At 45.4% G+C, this 26,905-nt stretch overlaps 8 protein-coding genes across 8 annotated transcripts; 4 read left to right on the top strand and 4 right to left on the bottom strand.

Moving 5' to 3' along the window:
• Positions 1-1,335: 1,335 nt before the first annotated feature.
• On the top strand, positions 1,336-1,653 carry E0L32_001843 (uncharacterized protein; the record flags this gene model as incomplete). Its single annotated transcript, XM_031135967.1, has 1 exon — positions 1,336-1,653. The coding sequence occupies one exon, from the start codon at positions 1,336-1,338 to the stop codon at positions 1,651-1,653; it is 318 nt and encodes a 105-aa protein (XP_030989979.1).
• A 3,216-nt stretch (positions 1,654-4,869) lies between these two features.
• E0L32_001842 (uncharacterized protein) lies at positions 4,870-5,823 on the top strand (the record flags this gene model as incomplete). Its single annotated transcript, XM_031135966.1, has 1 exon — positions 4,870-5,823. The coding sequence occupies one exon, from the start codon at positions 4,870-4,872 to the stop codon at positions 5,821-5,823; it is 954 nt and encodes a 317-aa protein (XP_030989978.1).
• Positions 5,824-6,034: 211 nt separating this feature from the next.
• On the bottom strand, positions 6,035-8,253 carry E0L32_001841 (uncharacterized protein; the record flags this gene model as incomplete). Its single annotated transcript, XM_031135964.1, has 4 exons — positions 6,035-6,168; positions 6,242-6,254; positions 6,301-8,055; positions 8,119-8,253. The coding sequence occupies 4 exons, from the start codon at positions 8,251-8,253 to the stop codon at positions 6,035-6,037; spliced, it is 2,037 nt and encodes a 678-aa protein (XP_030989977.1).
• Positions 8,254-8,777: 524 nt separating this feature from the next.
• Positions 8,778-9,910, top strand: E0L32_001840 (uncharacterized protein; the record flags this gene model as incomplete). Its single annotated transcript, XM_031135963.1, has 4 exons — positions 8,778-9,153; positions 9,216-9,457; positions 9,536-9,789; positions 9,853-9,910. The coding sequence occupies 4 exons, from the start codon at positions 8,778-8,780 to the stop codon at positions 9,908-9,910; spliced, it is 930 nt and encodes a 309-aa protein (XP_030989976.1).
• A 6,815-nt stretch (positions 9,911-16,725) lies between these two features.
• Positions 16,726-17,858, bottom strand: E0L32_001839 (uncharacterized protein; the record flags this gene model as incomplete). Its single annotated transcript, XM_031135962.1, has 4 exons — positions 16,726-16,783; positions 16,847-17,100; positions 17,179-17,420; positions 17,483-17,858. 4 exons carry the CDS (start codon positions 17,856-17,858, stop codon positions 16,726-16,728), a joined length of 930 nt encoding a protein of 309 aa, XP_030989975.1.
• A 524-nt stretch (positions 17,859-18,382) lies between these two features.
• Positions 18,383-20,601, top strand: E0L32_001838 (uncharacterized protein; the record flags this gene model as incomplete). The annotated part of the gene is made up of 4 exons (XM_031135961.1): positions 18,383-18,517; positions 18,581-20,335; positions 20,382-20,394; positions 20,468-20,601. 4 exons carry the CDS (start codon positions 18,383-18,385, stop codon positions 20,599-20,601), a joined length of 2,037 nt encoding a protein of 678 aa, XP_030989974.1.
• Positions 20,602-20,812: 211 nt separating this feature from the next.
• E0L32_001837 (uncharacterized protein) lies at positions 20,813-21,766 on the bottom strand (the record flags this gene model as incomplete). The annotated part of the gene is made up of 1 exon (XM_031135960.1): positions 20,813-21,766. The coding sequence occupies one exon, from the start codon at positions 21,764-21,766 to the stop codon at positions 20,813-20,815; it is 954 nt and encodes a 317-aa protein (XP_030989973.1).
• A 3,216-nt stretch (positions 21,767-24,982) lies between these two features.
• E0L32_001836 (uncharacterized protein) lies at positions 24,983-25,300 on the bottom strand (the record flags this gene model as incomplete). Its single annotated transcript, XM_031135959.1, has 1 exon — positions 24,983-25,300. One exon carries the CDS (start codon positions 25,298-25,300, stop codon positions 24,983-24,985), a length of 318 nt encoding a protein of 105 aa, XP_030989972.1.
• Positions 25,301-26,905: the final 1,605 nt, after the last annotated feature.

Genomic DNA, 26,905 nt, shown 5'->3' with positions numbered 1-26,905 from the left:
CCGTTGGTCTCTGCCCCGACCCTCTGCCGTTTTCGCGGTGTGTGTTGCGGCTCTGCCGGGAGCTTGGTGAGGTGGCGCCCGCTAGACCGCGTCGTGACCATCGTGACGGCCGTGTGCTGGTGCCTCGTAGTCGCCAAATTCGTCCCCTTGGGTGAGCACTGCGATCGCACTCTGCGCACTCTCTCTCTCTCTTCTCTCTGTCTCTCCTCTCTCCGTCTCGTCGTCGTCGTGCGGAATGTAAACTAAACAAAGGGGGCGGGGAGCCAGGGCCGCCTTCACAGCGCATGCGCTGATCACATGCCATAGTTACTCCGTAATTTCTTCCGGGGTGCGGATTAGACAATTCCAAACCACCCGCCCCACCTGCTGGTTTGTAGCGGGGAAAGGGCCTCCAGCCCTTGGTTACCTAAATTGCTAAATTAGGGCTGCCGCGCTCTCTGCCTTGTAGGGGCTAGCTTTCGCCTGGGCAAGGGACGAATCCCATTAGAAGCCGCATCAACCTATCACGGGCAGTTTGTCGCTCTCCTCAGCAGGAAATCCCTATCTATCCCTTTAGACACCGTAGAAACACTCCAGTGTTTTTTATCCACTGGTCTTTCAGAGACAGGTATCTTCTACAGGGATTTCTTACCAGAGAGAGCAACAGTTACACGCGATGTGTTTCTACAGCATTTAAAGGGATAACATCCGTGGAAGAAAGGCATCGGAGTGTTGCTGCGGCTTTGAAGGGTCTATCAGCTACTAGTGGTTGACAGGCTGATCGCGGAACTTCAGGACCGCCGAGCCTTGAACCTAGTCGTGTGGTGACCAGGGCCGGTTACGCACAAGCCGAGCATCCAGTGAGCACTAGTCTGGGACAAAGTGAACAGCCCTGGTCGGGATACCAGGTTACCGGACGAGGATCTTGGGGCGCCGAAGCACTATTTGGAGGCTACTCAGCCGTTCAAGATGTTGACGATGAGGCTGAGGCCTCAGCAGCGGCATTGCTTATGGCATTGCAGAGTGGTTGATCTGATGTAGTTCTGGGTGGCCTGGAAGCCGAAAGGCAACCTTCACCCTTTGCTCTAACGTGCTCGACTCATTAATCTTGATTATCACTAGCCCGGAGAGCACCAACCCCACGCCGTCTGGCCTCCGTTCCTGACCATTAGGGTCGGTCAGTCGACAAGCTGCTCTGTGCGGAGCAGTGTCAAATTTTGACCTGGAGTTAACTCGGAAGTTGCTGGGGACGGGAGTCCTGCAAATCCAATGGTAAATCCAATCATTGTGCTCGGGCTGTCAAGGAGCACTCTGAGCGCCTCACATTCGCTCAACCGCGTATTGGTCGTCACTACAATGGCCGACGAAATCGAAAAACTACGGCGGGCTCTCGCAGACGCCGAGTCTCGTGTGCTGGAGGAACAGCGACGACGCGAAGAGGCCGAGCAAATCGCAGAAACATCAAAGGCACAAGATCTTAGCTCTTACCTTGAAGCTTGCCACGCTCTGTCTCTTGCCATCGACATGGTCACCGATCGATCACTGACCACACAAGGCGACACGACGAACCCGGTCGGCCGAATCTATCCCAAGCGCATTGTTCCGTGGGACGACTTTCCTGTGAGGCAAGAGGAGATCTGGAACAAGCTCGAAGACCCTACCTTCCTTTCCTAATACCAATTCCCGTCCCAGCATCAGTTAGACTACATACGGTCTCTAAACACACCGATCAGCAGCGAACTCAGGCTTCAGTCCTTTAAGTATGACACTATCGAGAATGTAGTGCAGAAGATCATTGATGTGCTGTACTGCAACCGGCTGTTACAGGACCGCCTTCACTTATAAGGCACCATAACATTCAAGAGCCACATAAACCTCGGTGTTGACGGTGGTAGTCTTTCACACTCGCTTAAGTGTATGTCGCTTGCTGATAGTGGTGGTAGAGGTAGGGAGTCGGCCTTGACGTTGTCTGCACCGCCTCGGAAGACCCGTCGCATGGTCAGAGGAAAAGGGAACAGAGCAGATCAGTTCTGCATATATAAGACCTCAGATGACGCGCGTATTCCCACAACAGCTATCGAGTACAAGGCTCCACACAAATTGAGCCAAGAAGAGGTGGTTACAGGGTTAGTGTCGGAGATACAGCCAGAGCGAGACGTGATCAACAAGAGCGACGGGAGCTTCTTATTCGCAGCAAAGACGCTTGTCGCCGCCGTCGTCACCCAGCTCTTCCCCTCACCTCTGCAGCACGACATTGCATTAGCACATTTCGTTTGCGGCTGGTCGCATTTCTGTGGCCGCCCTTGGCACCCAATCCCAGTTGTACACGATGACCTACTTGCTGCATGTAAGGAATGGCGAGCACTCTTGATGCGGTCAGTATCGTCTGGGTTGCGAGAGAGGTCTGTTGCCTTGGTAGGGTAACCGAGAAGCAGTCAAGGCTCACGTATCAGGGTAATAAAGGCTCATCATCTGCACTCGGAGCCCGAGCTCTAGAGCATCTCTCTTTGGCCTCTTATACGTCCAGTATTAAAGCCCGATTGGCTATTTATGATGATCGTTTTTACTCGTCGGAGTAAGAGAAATACACACTACACAAGTTAGAGATGAACGTAGTAACCACAGAAATGTCGACTTACCTGATTATGACGTAGATGCAAGTTGGCCAGCGCCCGTACAGCAGCCACCTGTCCGGTCGCGTCCGGCAATCCGTCCTTCAGGCCGTCGGCCATGTGAGGTGGGAGCTCTGCCCTCCATGTATCAAGTCTCCGGAGTATGGGACGCAGGATCGTGTCAATATCGTGGGCGTCGTCATGCCCAAAATGGCACGTGCTGGTCGCAGCATCGGCTTGGATGATGGTGATCTTGATGCGGGCTGTGAGTGAGGCCGCATCGCTAAACTCCTTGAGGTCTTTAGGTAGAAGCCCTGCTTATGAGGGGTAGTCTAGATCAACCTGGTTGATCTAGAGTGCTGATAGTAGTCTTGTCTGTGTACTAGTAATTCTATTGATATAAAAGGTTGATTACTAGACTTATTTATAATTCTCTTGCTTAATAGATAAGTAGTTAGCTGATATAGAGGTTTTATAAAGTTATAATATATTATATATCTATCTATCTATTTTATTTGTTTTTGATATATCTATTAGATATAAGCTAAGTTACACTATTGATATAACACAGTTAAAAGAGACACAATGAACACAATATCTATATTCCAGAGACACTGTGACAGTTCCTAATGATAAGGACATAATTATTATCATGGATTGATTAAGCACGGTCCCCCGGCCATAAAGGCCCTCAAGCCCGACAGCCGTCTCCGATATAGGTCTAAGGCCCGGAATCAGTCCCGGACTTTTTGACCTCTCGACCATGGTTCGGCCTGTGGCCGGCCAATAAGTCAACTCGTCTGGACGTCTGTATGCATAAGTTTGTGAGTATATATTATATATATATATATACTAAGCTCTCTATATATATATACTGTCTTTTATCTATTTAGAGAGAATAAGTAGAGGGTCTATAGCTTAAAGTTAGTAACCTATCTAAGATAGCTATAGAGGATATATTTATACTATTAAGTTTATTATCTTAATATACTCTACTAAAGCCTCTTTATAGGGCACTTTAAGCAGGTCTAATGCTTGCTTAAAGAACTCTATACTAGAAATGATATTAGAAGTAGATATAGATTTAATAAACTCTAGTATATAGCCTAATAACACCAGCTTAACTTAAGCTTTCTGCCTATTAATAGATATACTAAAGATAAATATAAGAAGTAGTTAGTAGAGATATATATAATCCTTAGACTGTACTATATTAGTATCTTAGTATATACTATCTAACTATTATTAAAATCACTTTAATTAAAACTAGTACTAGTCATACCTAATATATATAAGAAATTAATCTAGAAGGTAGATAACATAAGGATAAGGCAGTAACTTAAACATACATTTCACATCTAGATAGAAGATTAACTCTAGGATGTATATATTGACCTAAGAAAAGATACATACATAATATATTAGAGTTCAGCATAAAGTACTTATAAGTTAGAAGTTTATGTGAGGAGCCATAAGCCAGATCGCTCCCTAACAAGGAGTACTGGTCCGCCCTTATGTTATATATCTGTTTCAACTTGGATATAAAGAGCTTGACAGTAGAGTTCTCGACCAGAGGACTGAGTGGCCGCCTGGCGACTGCCGGGGCCGTCTCTTCCGGGCTATTGCGCGGTGCAGGCTTCGAGCTGGTCCTGCCGGGACCTGACGTCGACGCAGCAGCAGCGTCTTCAAGCCTTTTAATATAGCTCTCTATGACAGTCACTTTCTTATTATAGACTGCATAGGTGCATAGCCGCTAGGCCAGTGCGCAGTTCTGGCATGGTGTCTCTGTCATATATCGAGTCAGAGATATGATATAAGATACACTATGACAGGGCATGTGATACAAACCTCTCGAGCACTTTGTCTTCTGCTTATGATATCAAAGGCATGAGTTCCCCCGGTACTCACGCTTCCTGCGCTCCAAGGGCATCCTGCGTTGATGTCGTGTCGATAGGCTTTCCATGGTATCTGTTGGTCAGAGAGCATCGAGCATACGAGCCAAGGATTGCGGGGATGCGGAGGCCAATATCGACGGCGATTCTGGTCGAAACGCCTAGCGCGAAAATGATAAGAGCCACGCCATTGGACTCGAGAGACTAACATGGTGGATAAGCTATCCGCGTGTTCAACTCCGGCATGCTGTCCTGGATCACCGGCATCAGCGTTCCCCTCCGACACCGCTGTCCATGATCCATACGATATAATGGATGGGAAGATTAGGTGCTTCTTACAACCCCCGTGATGGTAGGCACCCATCCTTGACGTGATTCAACCCAACATGGCTGGCGTGACCACTACTCGTGTCCGAGACTTCATCGGCTACGGTGAAAGCCCACCAAATTTTTCGTGGCCGGGAGGCAAAAAGGTCGCCATCAACTTTGCCATCAACTATGAAGAAGGCACGGAGCGTAACCCCTTGCTGGGTGACAGCTCCCGCGACTCGCGCACCTGGGTGAGGAGCGCTCTCCCTGATAGCGAGCGCGACCTCAAGCAGGAGGGCGAGTACGAGTACGGCACGCGAGTCAGCATATGGCGTTTGCTGCGCCTCTTCAAGGAGTTCAACGCTCCTTTTAGCGTATTTCTCTCATCCGAAGCTCCCACCGTCAATCCGGCCCTGGCAGAGAGGCTCAAGACCGACGACTGCGACGTCATCTCCCACGGCACCCGTTCCATCAGCCGTATCGGCCTGACAGGGGAGATGGAGAGAGACGACTTGAGGCGTTCCATTGACCAGACCCTAGAGCTCACGGGCAAGCATATCCTCGGTGCTTTTCCTCGGCCGCCCATCACCGACAACAGCCGCCGCGTCATGGCCGAGGAAGGTCTCCTCTACGACTCGGCCACCACCAATGACGACCGCCCTTACTTTGCGGATGTTTCTGGCCGGCCGATGCTTGTTCTTCCCTACGCCGTCGACACCAACGATGCTCGCCTCTGGGGCGGCCAGTCCGGTCCCGGCTACACTGGCTCCACCGACTTCTTCGACTACCTCAAAGACGCCTTTGACATCTTGTATCGCGAGTCTGACGAGAGCGGGACGGTCATGTCGATTGGCCTGCACGCTCGTATCATGCGGCCTGGACGGGTGGCTTTCATATTGCGCTTCCTCGAATACGTGAGCAAGTTTGAGGGTGCGTGGATTGCGAAGCGTAACGACATAGCGGCTCATTTCGCAGGATTGTTTGCTCCGGACAACATGTGGAATCTTGACAAGGTGTCCCTTATCAAGTAGAATTGTCATTCAGAAATGATGCAAGGCCATCGTTATCAAGCACTTCTATTAAAGAAAGAGCACGAGAAAGCCACATCTTGAAGATCAAAGCCCATAGTCGGTGACCATGTTGCCAACTTCATGGATCACTCAGGACGGTACCATCGATGCCTCGTGAAAATAACTCGAGCCAAATTAAGCAGGTCTGTCATTTGTCGGGTCTCGTTTTTTTTTAAATGAGGTACTCAGTTCTCGGGGTCTCTTCTTCTCCTACGCCCTCTGCTCGGCCCATCTGGCCCTTGAGCGAGAACTGCAACAAGAGCTGGATCATCTTTATCTCTGTCATAATGATGAACTCTGACATGTCTATTCGAAGATTGGCGTCAGTTATTCACAGTCATATTATGTGAGATTCCACCAAAGATGAGGATGCACGTACCGTTGCAGGTTGTCTGGTCTGGGATATTTGTGTTCTCGATCCGGGCAAAATGGGCAGACATATCCTGGTGATTCATGGATAAGGCCGTGTCTGATCATCTCGTTCTTTCTTTTGAAGCCCTTCCCACCCTCTGAACGGGGACAGCCCTGCACAGGACAGTAATGCGGGCGATTTGTGGAGTGCAAGTTGGCATGGCTGTTCAATAGGTACTGAGTCTGAAAGGGTAGTGCGTTGCATCCCGGCACCTCGCAAACATATTGACCGGTGCTCGTTGGAGAGTGGCCTTCTTTAATAGCATTGCTTCGTTGTATAGCAAGTAGCCGTTCTTGCTCTTCTCTGACGGGCGGAGAGTTGGTATCCAGCTGAAGTCGCCTCGACGGAAGAAGTGCGTTCCTGACAGTATCGACGGTTGATTTGACAGCGCTCTCAAGCTTCCCAATATACCGTATGAAGTTGCAGTCGGAAAGACCGGGCTCAGGAATGCCGTTGACGAACAGATCGTCGTGCTTATGTAGCACTTCCAGCTCTTCTAAAGTATCTTGGCCAACGAGGATGTCGAATGAGAGAGTGTCAAGGACAAAGAACTCGACTTCTATCGGGTTCCCACGCGGAATGAAGCCGCGCACTGAATCAACCTCGCCAATCGCGAAAGAGGCTTTCACTGACCCGGAAGTATAAGCAGTACTCCCATCGGCAAATTCGAGGACCAGCTCCTCTTCAAATACTTGAAGGCCGCGCTGCTTCGCAAATGCAGGGCTGATGAGGTCTACATCTGAGCCTGTGTCTGCATTGGCACAGCCAACAAAAGTATCGATACGGCAAACCAATCCCTTCCGTGGGATGCCGAGACTATTTACCCTCAGCATCTGCACCGAAGGGACGGTCTGCTGCACCAATAAGTCCTTGTACTTCGTGAACACCTCCGCTTCCTCGAGGAACGTGGCTCCCATGATTACAGGCACGACCAAAGATTCGAATACGTAGACCAAGCACTCGAAAACCGCAACAGTCGCCTCGTCAAGCCCTACAAACGAGCACGAAAATGAAGAGCTGGCGACCGATCGGACGACTTTTCCGTTTGCGAGAGAGAACGGTTTACCTTGACCGGATGGCTCCAGGGGGAGTCCAAGGCTGGTAGCAAGTTCGAGCGAGATGATATTATCAACCGAACCTGTATCAGGGCAGCTCATAACGGGGCTTGATTCGGTGTCGGCCCGGATGATAAGTGGGAGAGCCACACGCGTACGGGGCCCCCGAGTAGATCTTCGTACTCGTGACGGTGCGAGCCTCTGTGTGTCCTGTTCCTCCGCCAGTCTCAACGTGTCCCGTTCCTCTTGCCAAGTTGGTACTCGTGTTTTCGTTGCCAACTCTGATTTGTCTGAAATAGTATCTGGCGAGTATAGTGAGGGTGAGGAGGATAGCGAAGAGGAAGACGAGGGTAGTTGGAGCGACAGGAATTCCTGGTAATCTGGTGAGTCTATCGATGTTAACGTTGGTGATGGTGGTGGTTCAAAGTCATAGGTAGAGGACGTAGATGAGCTATCAGTTTCGGCTGTAGCAGGTGATAAACTCGGGGTAGGCGGTGCATCATCATGGTCAACCTCAGGAGACGATAGTACATCGTCATCAAGGTCTTCTGGTAGAACTCGCAGCTGCACCTCGTCCGCAATAGTAGACCCAAGTTCTGGAGCCATCATCTGTATGAGGAGGCCATCTTTTCTGCTCGGCCTCCATCTAGCTAGCTTGGAACCAAATCGTCGTCGCTTTGAGTTGCCGGAAGTCGTCGATCGCAATGCCGGCGCCCAGGGCGAGTTCTAAGTCACACGCGAACAATTAGCAGCGTTCTAAGCACTACAGTACAGTCACTATTGACTCACGATATCCAGTTCCTCGTCTGTGTCGGATTCGTATAACCCATAAGCCTCCGGTCCAAGATCAGAGAGGTTCACGCGCTTCGCCACAAGCCCTGGTGATGACGGAGGGCCATAGTCTCCATCCGTGTAATACTCCATGGCAGAGTCCTACTTCTCAGCGGCTTCTTCGCGGATGTTCTTCGCAAAATTTTGACCCAGGCATGATTAACCGGACCGTTGTAGTATTGTTGCTTATGCTAGATCTGTTGCGAGTCACGAGGGAAAAGATTTCACAGATTGGGACCAAGAACAAAACAGGCGGGGGAGGGGAAGATGGGCACAGCCACCAGGGCGTGACTACGTATGCAGCTCGCTGTCGAATGACATGCTGGCAACAGCAGCATAAGGTCGCTTTTTTATGTAGGCATTTCGTGAGGCGCACCTCATATGGCCCAACCAGCTCCGGTTTGAACGCAACCTAGTGGGTAGGGCTTCACGTCACATTTGCGACGGTTTTGTGACTCCAAACTTATCAGGACTACTATCAGCCGACACAAGATATCATGTCGACTATTGATGTAGGACACGGCCCGAGGCTGGGTCCCAGTACAAGTCGACATAGTAACGACAATCAAGATGACAGGTCGTCTGCCCGATCTCGACGCTATGCAGACTCCAGCACCATGTCAATGTCTCTTCAGGACTTGTCAAGCACCCATGAGCCCAATAGCGATACACGGACCCATCTCCCCAAAATCTCAAAATCCAGGGTTGATGCACCGGGCTTGCCATCCTTGGCCAGTTTTATGGCAAGCGACCCAGATGGGACGGCTTCAATCTTCAAACGTTTCAATCGCCTCGCAGCCAGGAACTTGCTTGCTCTCCAAAGTGAACTTGCGGAGTTGCAGTCTCGCTTAGACAGGTATGACGAAGAAGACAAGCTTACCGCCGAGACAATGCAGTCCCTTCGCAACTGGCAAGACTACAAGGCGAGGGCGGCAGACCAGCCAGAACGGATGGAGTTGATGTCGGAAATAAAGAGTGTGATGAAGGAGTATCGTAAGACAGACAGTTCGCTGGGCGGAAGCCTTGATATAGCAAGCTAACGAGCACGAAAATAGGCGAGGCACTGCTTTGTGAGCACAGACTTGCATGCATCCAGCCTCCGGAGCGGAAGACCTTGAAGGCATTCAGGTCAACATTCTACACCGATGGCCCCGGCTTTAGAGAGCCTTTTCCACTCCTGGGTGGATCTAGTGCATCTCTTTACGATGATTCCAATGACTTAGTCGCTCTGCAGTCCGTTTCCAGTCCGGACAGACTCACTACCTTCGTCCAGAACCAGTTTGGATTCCTCTTCCAGGTAAGTTGAGGAGGTTCCCATTCAACTCCATGTAGATAAGGCTGCCCTTCCACTGACTTTACGACTGACATGAACTAGGAGAACGTCCATGACAATGGTTCCGGTGTGCCGACGGTGGCCTACGCATCTGCTAGAAAGCTTGCGACCTTCATTACATACTTGAGTACATTTCTCGCCACTTTACTCCTCTTCGGCGCCATCTTGATACTCTACAAAGCAAAGTCAGACAGCGTGAAGTTGGGACTCATCGCTCTATTCACCTTACTCTTTGCCGCTAGCATCGGTCTACTCACGAACGGGAAGAGATCAGAGGTGTTTGCATCAACGGCAGCGTACGTCACTGATCATCTTCTGGGCTTGACGTGTACATATTCTAACCATCACTGAAACCCTAGGTATGCTGCGGTGTTGGTAGTGTTTGTCAGTGGAGATTTAGGAAGTTCGAAAGGCTGAAGGAGAATGTGGTGGCCCAGTGTACCGGACGAAGTTGTTGAATCCTTACTATGATCTTTAAGCTAGCGAACATGCTACTAACAAATGGATATCAAATGACGTCGCTCCCTTAAACCTTCTCCTCGAGGCTTGTCTCTGTTGCGGGCTGGAATGAGTTGATAAGGTACGACCTAAGCTCAACCCTGCTTCGCCACCCAACTCGAGGCTTCCTAACTTCCATCGGATGCTCTCCACGCGCGCTAGAGACACTTGAAATGACAGCCCATTTGAATGGTCTGGTGTTTACGGAAGAATCTGAGGTTGGTACGCGAACACTCAAACCTTGAGCTAGTTTACCCTATACCGCAATACCAAAAACGAACATCAACCCAAGGTTCACCGTCTGGGATAGAGGATCAAAGCGGATCCATCGTAGTCCCCAGGAGAGTGTTTCACTGCTTGTGCAGGTAACCAGGGGGTAGTGGGAGGCTAATGGGGGCACACTTTTGGACGCCCGTCAGCCCCCAAGTCTAGTGTCGGAAAAGTTGACGGTTCGTGATCAATTTCTACTTAGGCTACTTTTAGACCAAACGGGTCATCCACTATTAGGTAGTGGGATAATCCTTGGAACTACTGTCGAAGAAATTGCGCGGATGGAAGTCCTGCTTTAGTGTTTGTGACCCCTAACTGTTCCACTGCCCATAGTACGTACGATACGTACTATCAAGCAACCAATGACTAAGAGACTTTGACGAGTGGCTCTGGAACCTGTCTAATGCTGTCATCCCGTCCTGGTCACGGATGTCCAGCCGGGCACCCATCTGTACCAACATTCGAACGGCTGCTCGCAGTGTCGGTTCGTGTCCATCTCTGTTCCCAAGTATGTGGTGAAGTGCTGTCCGGTGCTTTGCGTCAACTGCATTGACATCTCTGCTTGCACCTAAAAGCAGTTGAAAGGCCTGGAGCCGAGCGATAAATGGTTCGGGGTTGAATGAAGGTTGCTCAGTGCTCTACCAAAGGTGATCAAAGGGGTCTCTCCTGCCATGCTACGAGCCTCGGTGTCAACCTGCATTTCCAACACGATCTGGACTACTTTGGGTGATAAGCCGGCAGAACTATGTACTGTACAAGAAAATCGTCAGCGGTTGCCTGTACCAGAAGTTGCTATCCGTTCTTGTAACACTCATGGGGCTATGTGCTATGTGTTGCGGGCGACAGACACAGGTTATTGCCAGCCAAGAATTGTGGCTCTTCGACTTGTGCAACGGACCAAAGGCCTCGGCTGCACCCGGCCGGACTTCCCTGTTTTCGTCCAAGACCGCTGTGTGATTGACGTTGGCCACCTTGACGGGGTACAGCTCGTCACGCAGCACGCAGATCCCGGCTGCAAGCTTCGCCCTCGCCACCGCCTGCTTGATTTTCTGGTGTTCAGCCTCATCCTGACATACAATCAGGGTTGTGAAATTAGTTAATTAGTTTAGTTAGTTAAGTGAATTTAACTAACTACACTGTAGTTAGTTAATTAACTAACTAATGACTACAAACTACTAACTAACTACTAACTAACTAATTAAATAATATATAAATAAATATAAATAAAGATTTTTTTTAAAAAAAAATCTAATTAAATTTATAAAATATTTATTTAATAAAAGAAAACCTTAAAATCTATTAATATAAGAAGTCTATCTATTTTATTTATTTTTAATATACCTATTAGATATCCCTCTTAAAGGGTTTATAATAATAATATAAATCTATAATATTAGATTAATCAATTAATTAGAACCTTATATATAAGTTATTTAAATAGCTTCTATTAACTCTATTTAATTTACAACCCTATTAAAACAACTATTAATATAGTAAAACTATATATATTAAAACTCTAATACTAGATATAATCACACTCTAGTTATTATCTACTATAAATTAGAGTAGATAATATATAGTTATAAAGTAGCTATATAATAACTAGCTATATATAATATAAATTATTAATAATCTAAGGCTAAAGGCCTCTAATACTAATATTAAAGAATAATCTTAAATAGAAAGAGTTATCTATCTATCTATTTTATTTATTTTTAGTATATCTATTAAATATAAGCTAAGTTATACTATTAATATAATATAATTAAAAGAGATATAATAAATATAATATCTATTTCTCTCTTAAAGAGTTTATAACTATAGTATAAATCTATAGTATTAGATTAATTAATTAATTAAGATCTTATATATAAGTTATTTAAGTAGCTTCTATTAACTCTATTTAATTTATAACCCTACTAGAATAACTATTAATATAGTAAAACTATATATATATATAGTATAATATTAGTTTTATTTCTTCTTTCTTTCTTAAAGATATTAAACTATCTTTCTTAGATATTCTAGCTATAGCTAGTATTTCTTAATATTAAAGAGTTAATTAAGATTTAGATTATTAGATTCTATATCTATAAGAATAATTATACTCTTAAGTAGCTCTATAATATTAATAGTCTTTAGTAAACTATATTTAAATCTTAAAAGACTATAGTTATTAATATAATTAATTATCTTAATAATCTTATATAATTTATTTAGATTAGACTTAGAGAAGATAAACTTCTTAACTTTATTAAAGAGTTATCTATTCTTCTTATTAAATATTATAGAAATAAGAAAGAATAATATCTCTTTAATCTTAAATATATATATTAATATTATATAAGTATATATAAATATAAATTAGATTATTTAATAGAGAATATAATTAAGAGTCTTAATATAGATAAGTATAAGAGATAGACTTAAGAGAGCTAGTAATAAAAGGATAGACTATTTTATATATATTTAAGATAACCTCTTAGTAGTAGTCTTAAAGTATATTATTATTATATTAAAGCTTATAAGATAGATTACTTATTATTAAGAGACTATTTATTATAATAATTTAATTATATCTATTATTAAATAACTTATATATCTAGACTTATAAACTTATATATATAGATATCTAGATAAGTTAACTTATTAGCTAGTTATAGGCTAAACTATAATTAAGAGATTAAAAAGTCTAGAACTAATTCTAAGTCTTAACTATAATTAAGAGATTTAAAAGTCTAGGACTAATTCTAGGTCTTAGACCTATATTAAAGATAGTTAGTAGCTATTAGACTTAAAAGCCTTTATAGTTAGAGAACTATACTTAATTAATTTATAATAATAATTATATTCTTATTATTAGATATTATTATAGTATCTCTAAAATATAGATATTATATTTATTATATCTCTTTTAATTATATTATATTAATAGTATAACTTAGCTTATATTTAATAGATATATTAAAAATAAATAAAATAGATAGATAGATAGAAAATAAATAGATATATAAGAAAGATAATAATAATATAAAGAAAGATCTTAATTTAAATAAAACTTAAAAAGTAATATAGTTTTTAATAAATATAGCTTAATTTTATTATATAATAAAGAAAGATATCTATCTATCTATTTTATTTATTTTTAATATATTTATTAGATATAAGTTAAGTTATATTATTAATATAATATAGTTAAAAGAGATATAATAAATATAATATCTATATTCTAAAGATATTATAATAATATCTAATAATAAGAATATAATTATTATTATAAATTAATTAAGTATAGTTCTCTAACTATAAAGGCTTTTAAGTCTAATAGCTACTAACTATCTTTAATATAGGTCTAAGACCTAGAATTAGTCCTAGACTTTTAAATCTCTTAATTATAGTTAAGACTTAAAATTAGTTCTAAACTTTTAAACCTCTTAATTATAGTTTAGTCTATAACTAGCTAATAAGTTAACTTATCTAGATATCTATATATATAAGTTTATAAGTCTAGATATATAAGTTATTTAATAATAGATATAATTAAATTATTATAATAAATAGTCTCTTAATAATAAGTAATCTATCTTATAAGCTTTAATATAATAATAATATACTTTAAGACTACTACTAAGAGGTTATCTTAAATATATATAAAATAGTCTATCCTTTTATTACTAGCTCTCTTAAGTCTATCTCTTATACTTATCTATATTAAGACTCTTAATTATATTCTCTATTAAATAATCTAATTTATATTTATATATACTTATATAATATTAATATATATATTTAAGATTAAAGAGATATTATTCTTTCTTATTTCTATAATATTTAATAAGAAGAATAGATAACTCTTTAATAAAGTTAAGAAGTTTATCTTCTCTAAGTCTAATCTAAATAAATTATATAAGATTATTAAGATAATTAATTATATTAATAACTATAGTCTTTTAAGATTTAAATATAGTTTACTAAAGACTATTAATATTATAGAGCTACTTAAGAGTATAATTATTCTTATAGATATAGAATCTAATAATCTAAATCTTAATTAACTCTTTAATATTAAGAAATACTAGCTATAGCTAGAATATCTAAGAAAGATAGTTAAGTATCTTTAAGAAAGAAAGAAGGAATAGAACTAATATTATACTATATATATATATAGTTTTACTATATTAATAGTTATTCTAGTAGGGTTATAAATTAAATAGAGTTAATAGAAGCTACTTAAATAACTTATATATAAGATCTTAATTAATTAATTAATCTAATACTATAGATTTATACTATAGTTATAAACTCTTTAAGAGAGAAATAGATATTATATTTATTATATCTCTTTTAATTATATTATATTAATAGTATAACTTAGCTTATATTTAATAGATATACTAAAAATAAATAAAATAGATAGATAGATAACTCTTTCTATTTAAGATTATTCTTTAATATTAGTATTAGAGGCCTTTAGCCTTAGATTATTAATAATTTATATTATATATAGCTAGTTATTATATAGCTACTTTATAACTATATATTATCTACTCTAATTTATAGTAGATAATAACTAGAGTGTGATTATATCTAGTATTAGAGTTTTAATATATATAGTTTTACTATATTAATAGTTGTTTTAATAGGGTTGTAAATTAAATAGAGTTAATAGAAGCTATTTAAATAACTTATATATAAGGTTCTAATTAATTGATTAATCTAATATTATAGATTTATATTATTATTATAAACCCTTTAAGAGGGATATCTAATAGGTATATTAAAAATAAATAAAATAGATAGACTTCTTATATTAATAGATTTTAAGGTTTTCTTTTATTAAATAAATATTTTATAAATTTAATTAGATTTTTTTTTAAAAAAAATCTTTATTTATATTTATTTATATATTATTTAATTAGTTAGTTAGTAGTTAGTTAGTAGTTTGTAGTCATTAGTTAGTTAATTAACTAACTACAGTGTAGTTAGTTAAATTCACTTAACTAACTAAACTAATTAACTAATTTCACAACCCTGATTGTATGTCAGGATGAGGCTGAACACCAGAAAATCAAGCAGGCGGTGGCGAGGGCGAAGCTTGCAGCCGGGATCTGCGTGCTGCGTGACGAGCTGTACCCCGTCAAGGTGGCCAACGTCAATCACACAGCGGTCTTGGACGAAAACAGGGAAGTCCGGCCGGGTGCAGCCGAGGCCTTTGGTCCGTTGCACAAGTCGAAGAGCCACAATTCTTGGCTGGCAATAACCTGTGTCTGTCGCCCGCAACACATAGCACATAGCCCCATGAGTGTTACAAGAACGGATAGCAACTTCTGGTACAGGCAACCGCTGACGATTTTCTTGTACAGTACATAGTTCTGCCGGCTTATCACCCAAAGTAGTCCAGATCGTGTTGGAAATGCAGGTTGACACCGAGGCTCGTAGCATGGCAGGAGAGACCCCTTTGATCACCTTTGGTAGAGCACTGAGCAACCTTCATTCAACCCCGAACCATTTATCGCTCGGCTCCAGGCCTTTCAACTGCTTTTAGGTGCAAGCAGAGATGTCAATGCAGTTGACGCAAAGCACCGGACAGCACTTCACCACATACTTGGGAACAGAGATGGACACGAACCGACACTGCGAGCAGCCGTTCGAATGTTGGTACAGATGGGTGCCCGGCTGGACATCCGTGACCAGGACGGGATGACAGCATTAGACAGGTTCCAGAGCCACTCGTCAAAGTCTCTTAGTCATTGGTTGCTTGATAGTACGTATCGTACGTACTATGGGCAGTGGAACAGTTAGGGGTCACAAACACTAAAGCAGGACTTCCATCCGCGCAATTTCTTCGACAGTAGTTCCAAGGATTATCCCACTACCTAATAGTGGATGACCCGTTTGGTCTAAAAGTAGCCTAAGTAGAAATTGATCACGAACCGTCAACTTTTCCGACACTAGACTTGGGGGCTGACGGGCGTCCAAAAGTGTGCCCCCATTAGCCTCCCACTACCCCCTGGTTACCTGCACAAGCAGTGAAACACTCTCCTGGGGACTACGATGGATCCGCTTTGATCCTCTATCCCAGACGGTGAACCTTGGGTTGATGTTCGTTTTTGGTATTGCGGTATAGGGTAAACTAGCTCAAGGTTTGAGTGTTCGCGTACCAACCTCAGATTCTTCCGTAAACACCAGACCATTCAAATGGGCTGTCATTTCAAGTGTCTCTAGCGCGCGTGGAGAGCATCCGATGGAAGTTAGGAAGCCTCGAGTTGGGTGGCGAAGCAGGGTTGAGCTTAGGTCGTACCTTATCAACTCATTCCAGCCCGCAACAGAGACAAGCCTCGAGGAGAAGGTTTAAGGGAGCGACGTCATTTGATATCCATTTGTTAGTAGCATGTTCGCTAGCTTAAAGATCATAGTAAGGATTCAACAACTTCGTCCGGTACACTGGGCCACCACATTCTCCTTCAGCCTTTCGAACTTCCTAAATCTCCACTGACAAACACTACCAACACCGCAGCATACCTAGGGTTTCAGTGATGGTTAGAATATGTACACGTCAAGCCCAGAAGATGATCAGTGACGTACGCTGCCGTTGATGCAAACACCTCTGATCTCTTCCCGTTCGTGAGTAGACCGATGCTAGCGGCAAAGAGTAAGGTGAATAGAGCGATGAGTCCCAACTTCACGCTGTCTGACTTTGCTTTGTAGAGTATCAAGATGGCGCCGAAGAGGAGTAAAGTGGCGAGAAATGTACTCAAGTATGTAATGAAGGTCGCAAGCTTTCTAGCAGATGCGTAGGCCACCGTCGGCACACCGGAACCATTGTCATGGACGTTCTCCTAGTTCATGTCAGTCGTAAAGTCAGTGGAAGGGCAGCCTTATCTACATGGAGTTGAATGGGAACCTCCTCAACTTACCTGGAAGAGGAATCCAAACTGGTTCTGGACGAAGGTAGTGAGTCTGTCCGGACTGGAAACGGACTGCAGAGCGACTAAGTCATTGGAATCATCGTAAAGAGATGCACTAGATCCACCCAGGAGTGGAAAAGGCTCTCTAAAGCCGGGGCCATCGGTGTAGAATGTTGACCTGAATGCCTTCAAGGTCTTCCGCTCCGGAGGCTGGATGCATGCAAGTCTGTGCTCACAAAGCAGTGCCTCGCCTATTTTCGTGCTCGTTAGCTTGCTATATCAAGGCTTCCGCCCAGCGAACTGTCTGTCTTACGATACTCCTTCATCACACTCTTTATTTCCGACATCAACTCCATCCGTTCTGGCTGGTCTGCCGCCCTCGCCTTGTAGTCTTGCCAGTTGCGAAGGGACTGCATTGTCTCGGCGGTAAGCTTGTCTTCTTCGTCATACCTGTCTAAGCGAGACTGCAACTCCGCAAGTTCACTTTGGAGAGCAAGCAAGTTCCTGGCTGCGAGGCGATTGAAACGTTTGAAGATTGAAGCCGTCCCATCTGGGTCGCTTGCCATAAAACTGGCCAAGGATGGCAAGCCCGGTGCATCAACCCTGGATTTTGAGATTTTGGGGAGATGGGTCCGTGTATCGCTATTGGGCTCATGGGTGCTTGACAAGTCCTGAAGAGACATTGACATGGTGCTGGAGTCTGCATAGCGTCGAGATCGGGCAGACGACCTGTCATCTTGATTGTCGTTACTATGTCGACTTGTACTGGGACCCAGCCTCGGGCCGTGTCCTACATCAATAGTCGACATGATATCTTGTGTCGGCTGATAGTAGTCCTGATAAGTTTGGAGTCACAAAACCGTCGCAAATGTGACGTGAAGCCCTACCCACTAGGTTGCGTTCAAACCGGAGCTGGTTGGGCCATATGAGGTGCGCCTCACGAAATGCCTACATAAAAAAGCGACCTTATGCTGCTGTTGCCAGCATGTCATTCGACAGCGAGCTGCATACGTAGTCACGCCCTGGTGGCTGTGCCCATCTTCCCCTCCCCCGCCTGTTTTGTTCTTGGTCCCAATCTGTGAAATCTTTTCCCTCGTGACTCGCAACAGATCTAGCATAAGCAACAATACTACAACGGTCCGGTTAATCATGCCTGGGTCAAAATTTTGCGAAGAACATCCGCGAAGAAGCCGCTGAGAAGTAGGACTCTGCCATGGAGTATTACACGGATGGAGACTATGGCCCTCCGTCATCACCAGGGCTTGTGGCGAAGCGCGTGAACCTCTCTGATCTTGGACCGGAGGCTTATGGGTTATACGAATCCGACACAGACGAGGAACTGGATATCGTGAGTCAATAGTGACTGTACTGTAGTGCTTAGAACGCTGCTAATTGTTCGCGTGTGACTTAGAACTCGCCCTGGGCGCCGGCATTGCGATCGACGACTTCCGGCAACTCAAAGCGACGACGATTTGGTTCCAAGCTAGCTAGATGGAGGCCGAGCAGAAAAGATGGCCTCCTCATACAGATGATGGCTCCAGAACTTGGGTCTACTATTGCGGACGAGGTGCAGCTGCGAGTTCTACCAGAAGACCTTGATGACGATGTACTATCGTCTCCTGAGGTTGACCATGATGATGCACCGCCTACCCCGAGTTTATCACCTGCTACAGCCGAAACTGATAGCTCATCTACGTCCTCTACCTATGACTTTGAACCACCACCATCACCAACGTTAACATCGATAGACTCACCAGATTACCAGGAATTCCTGTCGCTCCAACTACCCTCGTCTTCCTCTTCGCTATCCTCCTCACCCTCACTATACTCGCCAGATACTATTTCAGACAAATCAGAGTTGGCAACGAAAACACGAGTACCAACTTGGCAAGAGGAACGGGACACGTTGAGACTGGCGGAGGAACAGGACACACAGAGGCTCGCACCGTCACGAGTACGAAGATCTACTCGGGGGCCCCGTACGCGTGTGGCTCTCCCACTTATCATCCGGGCCGACACCGAATCAAGCCCCGTTATGAGCTGCCCTGATACAGGTTCGGTTGATAATATCATCTCGCTCGAACTTGCTACCAGCCTTGGACTCCCCCTGGAGCCATCCGGTCAAGGTAAACCGTTCTCTCTCGCAAACGGAAAAGTCGTCCGATCGGTCGCCAGCTCTTCATTTTCGTGCTCGTTTGTAGGGCTTGACGAGGCGACTGTTGCGGTTTTCGAGTGCTTGGTCTACGTATTCGAATCTTTGGTCGTGCCTGTAATCATGGGAGCCACGTTCCTCGAGGAAGCGGAGGTGTTCACGAAGTACAAGGACTTATTGGTGCAGCAGACCGTCCCTTCGGTGCAGATGCTGAGGGTAAATAGTCTCGGCATCCCACGGAAGGGATTGGTTTGCCGTATCGATACTTTTGTTGGCTGTGCCAATGCAGACACAGGCTCAGATGTAGACCTCATCAGCCCTGCATTTGCGAAGCAGCGCGGCCTTCAAGTATTTGAAGAGGAGCTGGTCCTCGAATTTGCCGATGGGAGTACTGCTTATACTTCCGGGTCAGTGAAAGCCTCTTTCGCGATTGGCGAGGTTGATTCAGTGCGCGGCTTCATTCCGCGTGGGAACCCGATAGAAGTCGAGTTCTTTGTCCTTGACACTCTCTCATTCGACATCCTCGTTGGCCAAGATACTTTAGAAGAGCTGGAAGTGCTACATAAGCACGACGATCTGTTCGTCAACGGCATTCCTGAGCCCGGTCTTTCCGACTGCAACTTCATACGGTATATTGGGAAGCTTGAGAGCGCTGTCAAATCAACCGTCGATACTGTCAGGAACGCACTTCTTCCGTCGAGGCGACTTCAGCTGGATACCAACTCTCCGCCCGTCAGAGAAGAGCAAGAACGGCTACTTGCTATACAACGAAGCAATGCTATTAAAGAAGGCCACTCTCCAACGAGCACCGGTCAATATGTTTGCGAGGTGCCGGGATGCAACGCACTACCCTTTCAGACTCAGTACCTATTGAACAGCCATGCCAACTTGCACTCCACAAATCGCCCGCATTACTGTCCTGTGCAGGGCTGTCCCCGTTCAGAGGGTGGGAAGGGCTTCAAAAGAAAGAACGAGATGATCAGACACGGCCTTATCCATGAATCACCAGGATATGTCTGCCCATTTTGCCCGGATCGAGAACACAAATATCCCAGACCAGACAACCTGCAACGGTACGTGCATCCTCATCTTTGGTGGAATCTCACATAATATGACTGTGAATAACTGACGCCAATCTTCGAATAGACATGTCAGAGTTCATCATTATGACAGAGATAAAGATGATCCAGCTCTTGTTGCAGTTCTCGCTCAAGGGCCAGATGGGCCGAGCAGAGGGCGTAGGAGAAGAAGAGACCCCGAGAACTGAGTACCTCATTTAAAAAAAAACGAGACCCGACAAATGACAGACCTGCTTAATTTGGCTCGAGTTATTTTCACGAGGCATCGATGGTACCGTCCTGAGTGATCCATGAAGTTGGCAACATGGTCACCGACTATGGGCTTTGATCTTCAAGATGTGGCTTTCTCGTGCTCTTTCTTTAATAGAAGTGCTTGATAACGATGGCCTTGCATCATTTCTGAATGACAATTCTACTTGATAAGGGACACCTTGTCAAGATTCCACATGTTGTCCGGAGCAAACAATCCTGCGAAATGAGCCGCTATGTCGTTACGCTTCGCAATCCACGCACCCTCAAACTTGCTCACGTATTCGAGGAAGCGCAATATGAAAGCCACCCGTCCAGGCCGCATGATACGAGCGTGCAGGCCAATCGACATGACCGTCCCGCTCTCGTCAGACTCGCGATACAAGATGTCAAAGGCGTCTTTGAGGTAGTCGAAGAAGTCGGTGGAGCCAGTGTAGCCGGGACCGGACTGGCCGCCCCAGAGGCGAGCATCGTTGGTGTCGACGGCGTAGGGAAGAACAAGCATCGGCCGGCCAGAAACATCCGCAAAGTAAGGGCGGTCGTCATTGGTGGTGGCCGAGTCGTAGAGGAGACCTTCCTCGGCCATGACGCGGCGGCTGTTGTCGGTGATGGGCGGCCGAGGAAAAGCACCGAGGATATGCTTGCCCGTGAGCTCTAGGGTCTGGTCAATGGAACGCCTCAAGTCGTCTCTCTCCATCTCCCCTGTCAGGCCGATACGGCTGATGGAACGGGTGCCGTGGGAGATGACGTCGCAGTCGTCGGTCTTGAGCCTCTCTGCCAGGGCCGGATTGACGGTGGGAGCTTCGGATGAGAGAAATACGCTAAAAGGAGCGTTGAACTCCTTGAAGAGGCGCAGCAAACGCCATATGCTGACTCGCGTGCCGTACTCGTACTCGCCCTCCTGCTTGAGGTCGCGCTCGCTATCAGGGAGAGCGCTCCTCACCCAGGTGCGCGAGTCGCGGGAGCTGTCACCCAGCAAGGGGTTACGCTCCGTGCCTTCTTCATAGTTGATGGCAAAGTTGATGGCGACCTTTTTGCCTCCCGGCCACGAAAAATTTGGTGGGCTTTCACCGTAGCCGATGAAGTCTCGGACACGAGTAGTGGTCACGCCAGCCATGTTGGGTTGAATCACGTCAAGGATGGGTGCCTACCATCACGGGGGTTGTAAGAAGCACCTAATCTTCCCATCCATTATATCGTATGGATCATGGACAGCGGTGTCGGAGGGGAACGCTGATGCCGGTGATCCAGGACAGCATGCCGGAGTTGAACACGCGGATAGCTTATCCACCATGTTAGTCTCTCGAGTCCAATGGCGTGGCTCTTATCATTTTCGCGCTAGGCGTTTCGACCAGAATCGCCGTCGATATTGGCCTCCGCATCCCCGCAATCCTTGGCTCGTATGCTCGATGCTCTCTGACCAACAGATACCATGGAAAGCCTATCGACACGACATCAACGCAGGATGCCCTTGGAGCGCAGGAAGCGTGAGTACCGGGGGAACTCATGCCTTTGATATCATAAGCAGAAGACAAAGTGCTCGAGAGGTTTGTATCACATGCCCTGTCATAGTGTATCTTATATCATATCTCTGACTCGATATATGACAGAGACACCATGCCAGAACTGCGCACTGGCCTAGCGGCTATGCACCTATGCAGTCTATAATAAGAAAGTGACTGTCATAGAGAGCTATATTAAAAGGCTTGAAGACGCTGCTGCTGCGTCGACGTCAGGTCCCGGCAGGACCAGCTCGAAGCCTGCACCGCGCAATAGCCCGGAAGAGACGGCCCCGGCAGTCGCCAGGCGGCCACTCAGTCCTCTGGTCGAGAACTCTACTGTCAAGCTCTTTATATCCAAGTTGAAACAGATATATAACATAAGGGCGGACCAGTACTCCTTGTTAGGGAGCGATCTGGCTTATGGCTCCTCACATAAACTTCTAACTTATAAGTACTTTATGCTGAACTCTAATATATTATGTATGTATCTTTTCTTAGGTCAATATATACATCCTAGAGTTAATCTTCTATCTAGATGTGAAATGTATGTTTAAGTTACTGCCTTATCCTTATGTTATCTACCTTCTAGATTAATTTCTTATATATATTAGGTATGACTAGTACTAGTTTTAATTAAAGTGATTTTAATAATAGTTAGATAGTATATACTAAGATACTAATATAGTACAGTCTAAGGATTATATATATCTCTACTAACTACTTCTTATATTTATCTTTAGTATATCTATTAATAGGCAGAAAGCTTAAGTTAAGCTGGTGTTATTAGGCTATATACTAGAGTTTATTAAATCTATATCTACTTCTAATATCATTTCTAGTATAGAGTTCTTTAAGCAAGCATTAGACCTGCTTAAAGTGCCCTATAAAGAGGCTTTAGTAGAGTATATTAAGATAATAAACTTAATAGTATAAATATATCCTCTATAGCTATCTTAGATAGGTTACTAACTTTAAGCTATAGACCCTCTACTTATTCTCTCTAAATAGATAAAAGACAGTATATATATATAGAGAGCTTAGTATATATATATATATAATATATACTCACAAACTTATGCATACAGACGTCCAGACGAGTTGACTTATTGGCCGGCCACAGGCCGAACCATGGTCGAGAGGTCAAAAAGTCCGGGACTGATTCCGGGCCTTAGACCTATATCGGAGACGGCTGTCGGGCTTGAGGGCCTTTATGGCCGGGGGACCGTGCTTAATCAATCCATGATAATAATTATGTCCTTATCATTAGGAACTGTCACAGTGTCTCTGGAATATAGATATTGTGTTCATTGTGTCTCTTTTAACTGTGTTATATCAATAGTGTAACTTAGCTTATATCTAATAGATATATCAAAAACAAATAAAATAGATAGATAGATATATAATATATTATAACTTTATAAAACCTCTATATCAGCTAACTACTTATCTATTAAGCAAGAGAATTATAAATAAGTCTAGTAATCAACCTTTTATATCAATAGAATTACTAGTACACAGACAAGACTACTATCAGCACTCTAGATCAACCAGGTTGATCTAGACTACCCCTCATAAGCAGGGCTTCTACCTAAAGACCTCAAGGAGTTTAGCGATGCGGCCTCACTCACAGCCCGCATCAAGATCACCATCATCCAAGCCGATGCTGCGACCAGCACGTGCCATTTTGGGCATGACGACGCCCACGATATTGACACGATCCTGCGTCCCATACTCCGGAGACTTGATACATGGAGGGCAGAGCTCCCACCTCACATGGCCGACGGCCTGAAGGACGGATTGCCGGACGCGACCGGACAGGTGGCTGCTGTACGGGCGCTGGCCAACTTGCATCTACGTCATAATCAGGTAAGTCGACATTTCTGTGGTTACTACGTTCATCTCTAACTTGTGTAGTGTGTATTTCTCTTACTCCGACGAGTAAAAACGATCATCATAAATAGCCAATCGGGCTTTAATACTGGACGTATAAGAGGCCAAAGAGAGATGCTCTAGAGCTCGGGCTCCGAGTGCAGATGATGAGCCTTTATTACCCTGATACGTGAGCCTTGACTGCTTCTCGGTTACCCTACCAAGGCAACAGACCTCTCTCGCAACCCAGACGATACTGACCGCATCAAGAGTGCTCGCCATTCCTTACATGCAGCAAGTAGGTCATCGTGTACAACTGGGATTGGGTGCCAAGGGCGGCCACAGAAATGCGACCAGCCGCAAACGAAATGTGCTAATGCAATGTCGTGCTGCAGAGGTGAGGGGAAGAGCTGGGTGACGACGGCGGCGACAAGCGTCTTTGCTGCGAATAAGAAGCTCCCGTCGCTCTTGTTGATCACGTCTCGCTCTGGCTGTATCTCCGACACTAACCCTGTAACCACCTCTTCTTGGCTCAATTTGTGTGGAGCCTTGTACTCGATAGCTGTTGTGGGAATACGCGCGTCATCTGAGGTCTTATATATGCAGAACTGATCTGCTCTGTTCCCTTTTCCTCTGACCATGCGACGGGTCTTCCGAGGCGGTGCAGACAACGTCAAGGCCGACTCCCTACCTCTACCACCACTATCAGCAAGCGACATACACTTAAGCGAGTGTGAAAGACTACCACCGTCAACACCGAGGTTTATGTGGCTCTTGAATGTTATGGTGCCTTATAAGTGAAGGCGGTCCTGTAACAGCCGGTTGCAGTACAGCACATCAATGATCTTCTGCACTACATTCTCGATAGTGTCATACTTAAAGGACTGAAGCCTGAGTTCGCTGCTGATCGGTGTGTTTAGAGACCGTATGTAGTCTAACTGATGCTGGGACGGGAATTGGTATTAGGAAAGGAAGGTAGGGTCTTCGAGCTTGTTCCAGATCTCCTCTTGCCTCACAGGAAAGTCGTCCCACGGAACAATGCGCTTGGGATAGATTCGGCCGACCGGGTTCGTCGTGTCGCCTTGTGTGGTCAGTGATCGATCGGTGACCATGTCGATGGCAAGAGACAGAGCGTGGCAAGCTTCAAGGTAAGAGCTAAGATCTTGTGCCTTTGATGTTTCTGCGATTTGCTCGGCCTCTTCGCGTCGTCGCTGTTCCTCCAGCACACGAGACTCGGCGTCTGCGAGAGCCCGCCGTAGTTTTTCGATTTCGTCGGCCATTGTAGTGACGACCAATACGCGGTTGAGCGAATGTGAGGCGCTCAGAGTGCTCCTTGACAGCCCGAGCACAATGATTGGATTTACCATTGGATTTGCAGGACTCCCGTCCCCAGCAACTTCCGAGTTAACTCCAGGTCAAAATTTGACACTGCTCCGCACAGAGCAGCTTGTCGACTGACCGACCCTAATGGTCAGGAACGGAGGCCAGACGGCGTGGGGTTGGTGCTCTCCGGGCTAGTGATAATCAAGATTAATGAGTCGAGCACGTTAGAGCAAAGGGTGAAGGTTGCCTTTCGGCTTCCAGGCCACCCAGAACTACATCAGATCAACCACTCTGCAATGCCATAAGCAATGCCGCTGCTGAGGCCTCAGCCTCATCGTCAACATCTTGAACGGCTGAGTAGCCTCCAAATAGTGCTTCGGCGCCCCAAGATCCTCGTCCGGTAACCTGGTATCCCGACCAGGGCTGTTCACTTTGTCCCAGACTAGTGCTCACTGGATGCTCGGCTTGTGCGTAACCGGCCCTGGTCACCACACGACTAGGTTCAAGGCTCGGCGGTCCTGAAGTTCCGCGATCAGCCTGTCAACCACTAGTAGCTGATAGACCCTTCAAAGCCGCAGCAACACTCCGATGCCTTTCTTCCACGGATGTTATCCCTTTAAATGCTGTAGAAACACATCGCGTGTAACTGTTGCTCTCTCTGGTAAGAAATCCCTGTAGAAGATACCTGTCTCTGAAAGACCAGTGGATAAAAAACACTGGAGTGTTTCTACGGTGTCTAAAGGGATAGATAGGGATTTCCTGCTGAGGAGAGCGACAAACTGCCCGTGATAGGTTGATGCGGCTTCTAATGGGATTCGTCCCTTGCCCAGGCGAAAGCTAGCCCCTACAAGGCAGAGAGCGCGGCAGCCCTAATTTAGCAATTTAGGTAACCAAGGGCTGGAGGCCCTTTCCCCGCTACAAACCAGCAGGTGGGGCGGGTGGTTTGGAATTGTCTAATCCGCACCCCGGAAGAAATTACGGAGTAACTATGGCATGTGATCAGCGCATGCGCTGTGAAGGCGGCCCTGGCTCCCCGCCCCCTTTGTTTAGTTTACATTCCGCACGACGACGACGAGACGGAGAGAGGAGAGACAGAGAGAAGAGAGAGAGAGAGTGCGCAGAGTGCGATCGCAGTGCTCACCCAAGGGGACGAATTTGGCGACTACGAGGCACCAGCACACGGCCGTCACGATGGTCACGACGCGGTCTAGCGGGCGCCACCTCACCAAGCTCCCGGCAGAGCCGCAACACACACCGCGAAAACGGCAGAGGGTCGGGGCAGAGACCAACGGCCACGCGAAGCGACTCAGGCTGCCCAGTACAACGGACCACTCCCGCTGGCGAATGCTCGACGAGGAAGGACGCCACACCTGGCACTACCTCGAAGACGACGACAAGATCAAAGACTGGCCCCAGAGCTACGCAGACAAATGGTACCTGGGCCTGCCTACGGTGAATGACTATCCCTCGACCTGCCGGTCAAGCAGCATGCAAGACTAACGCGGTGCCTCTTTGCAAATACAGGGTCTGCCGGATCTTCCCAAGGCCGACAGCCCTCTGCA

Source organism: Thyridium curvatum, assembly GCF_004353045.1.
Source record: "Thyridium curvatum strain D216 chromosome Unknown NODE_7_length_750237_cov_83.650653, whole genome shotgun sequence".
Taxonomy (NCBI): domain Eukaryota; kingdom Fungi; phylum Ascomycota; class Sordariomycetes; order Thyridiales; family Thyridiaceae; genus Thyridium; species Thyridium curvatum.
This window is presented reverse-complemented; position numbering and strand designations above follow the sequence as displayed.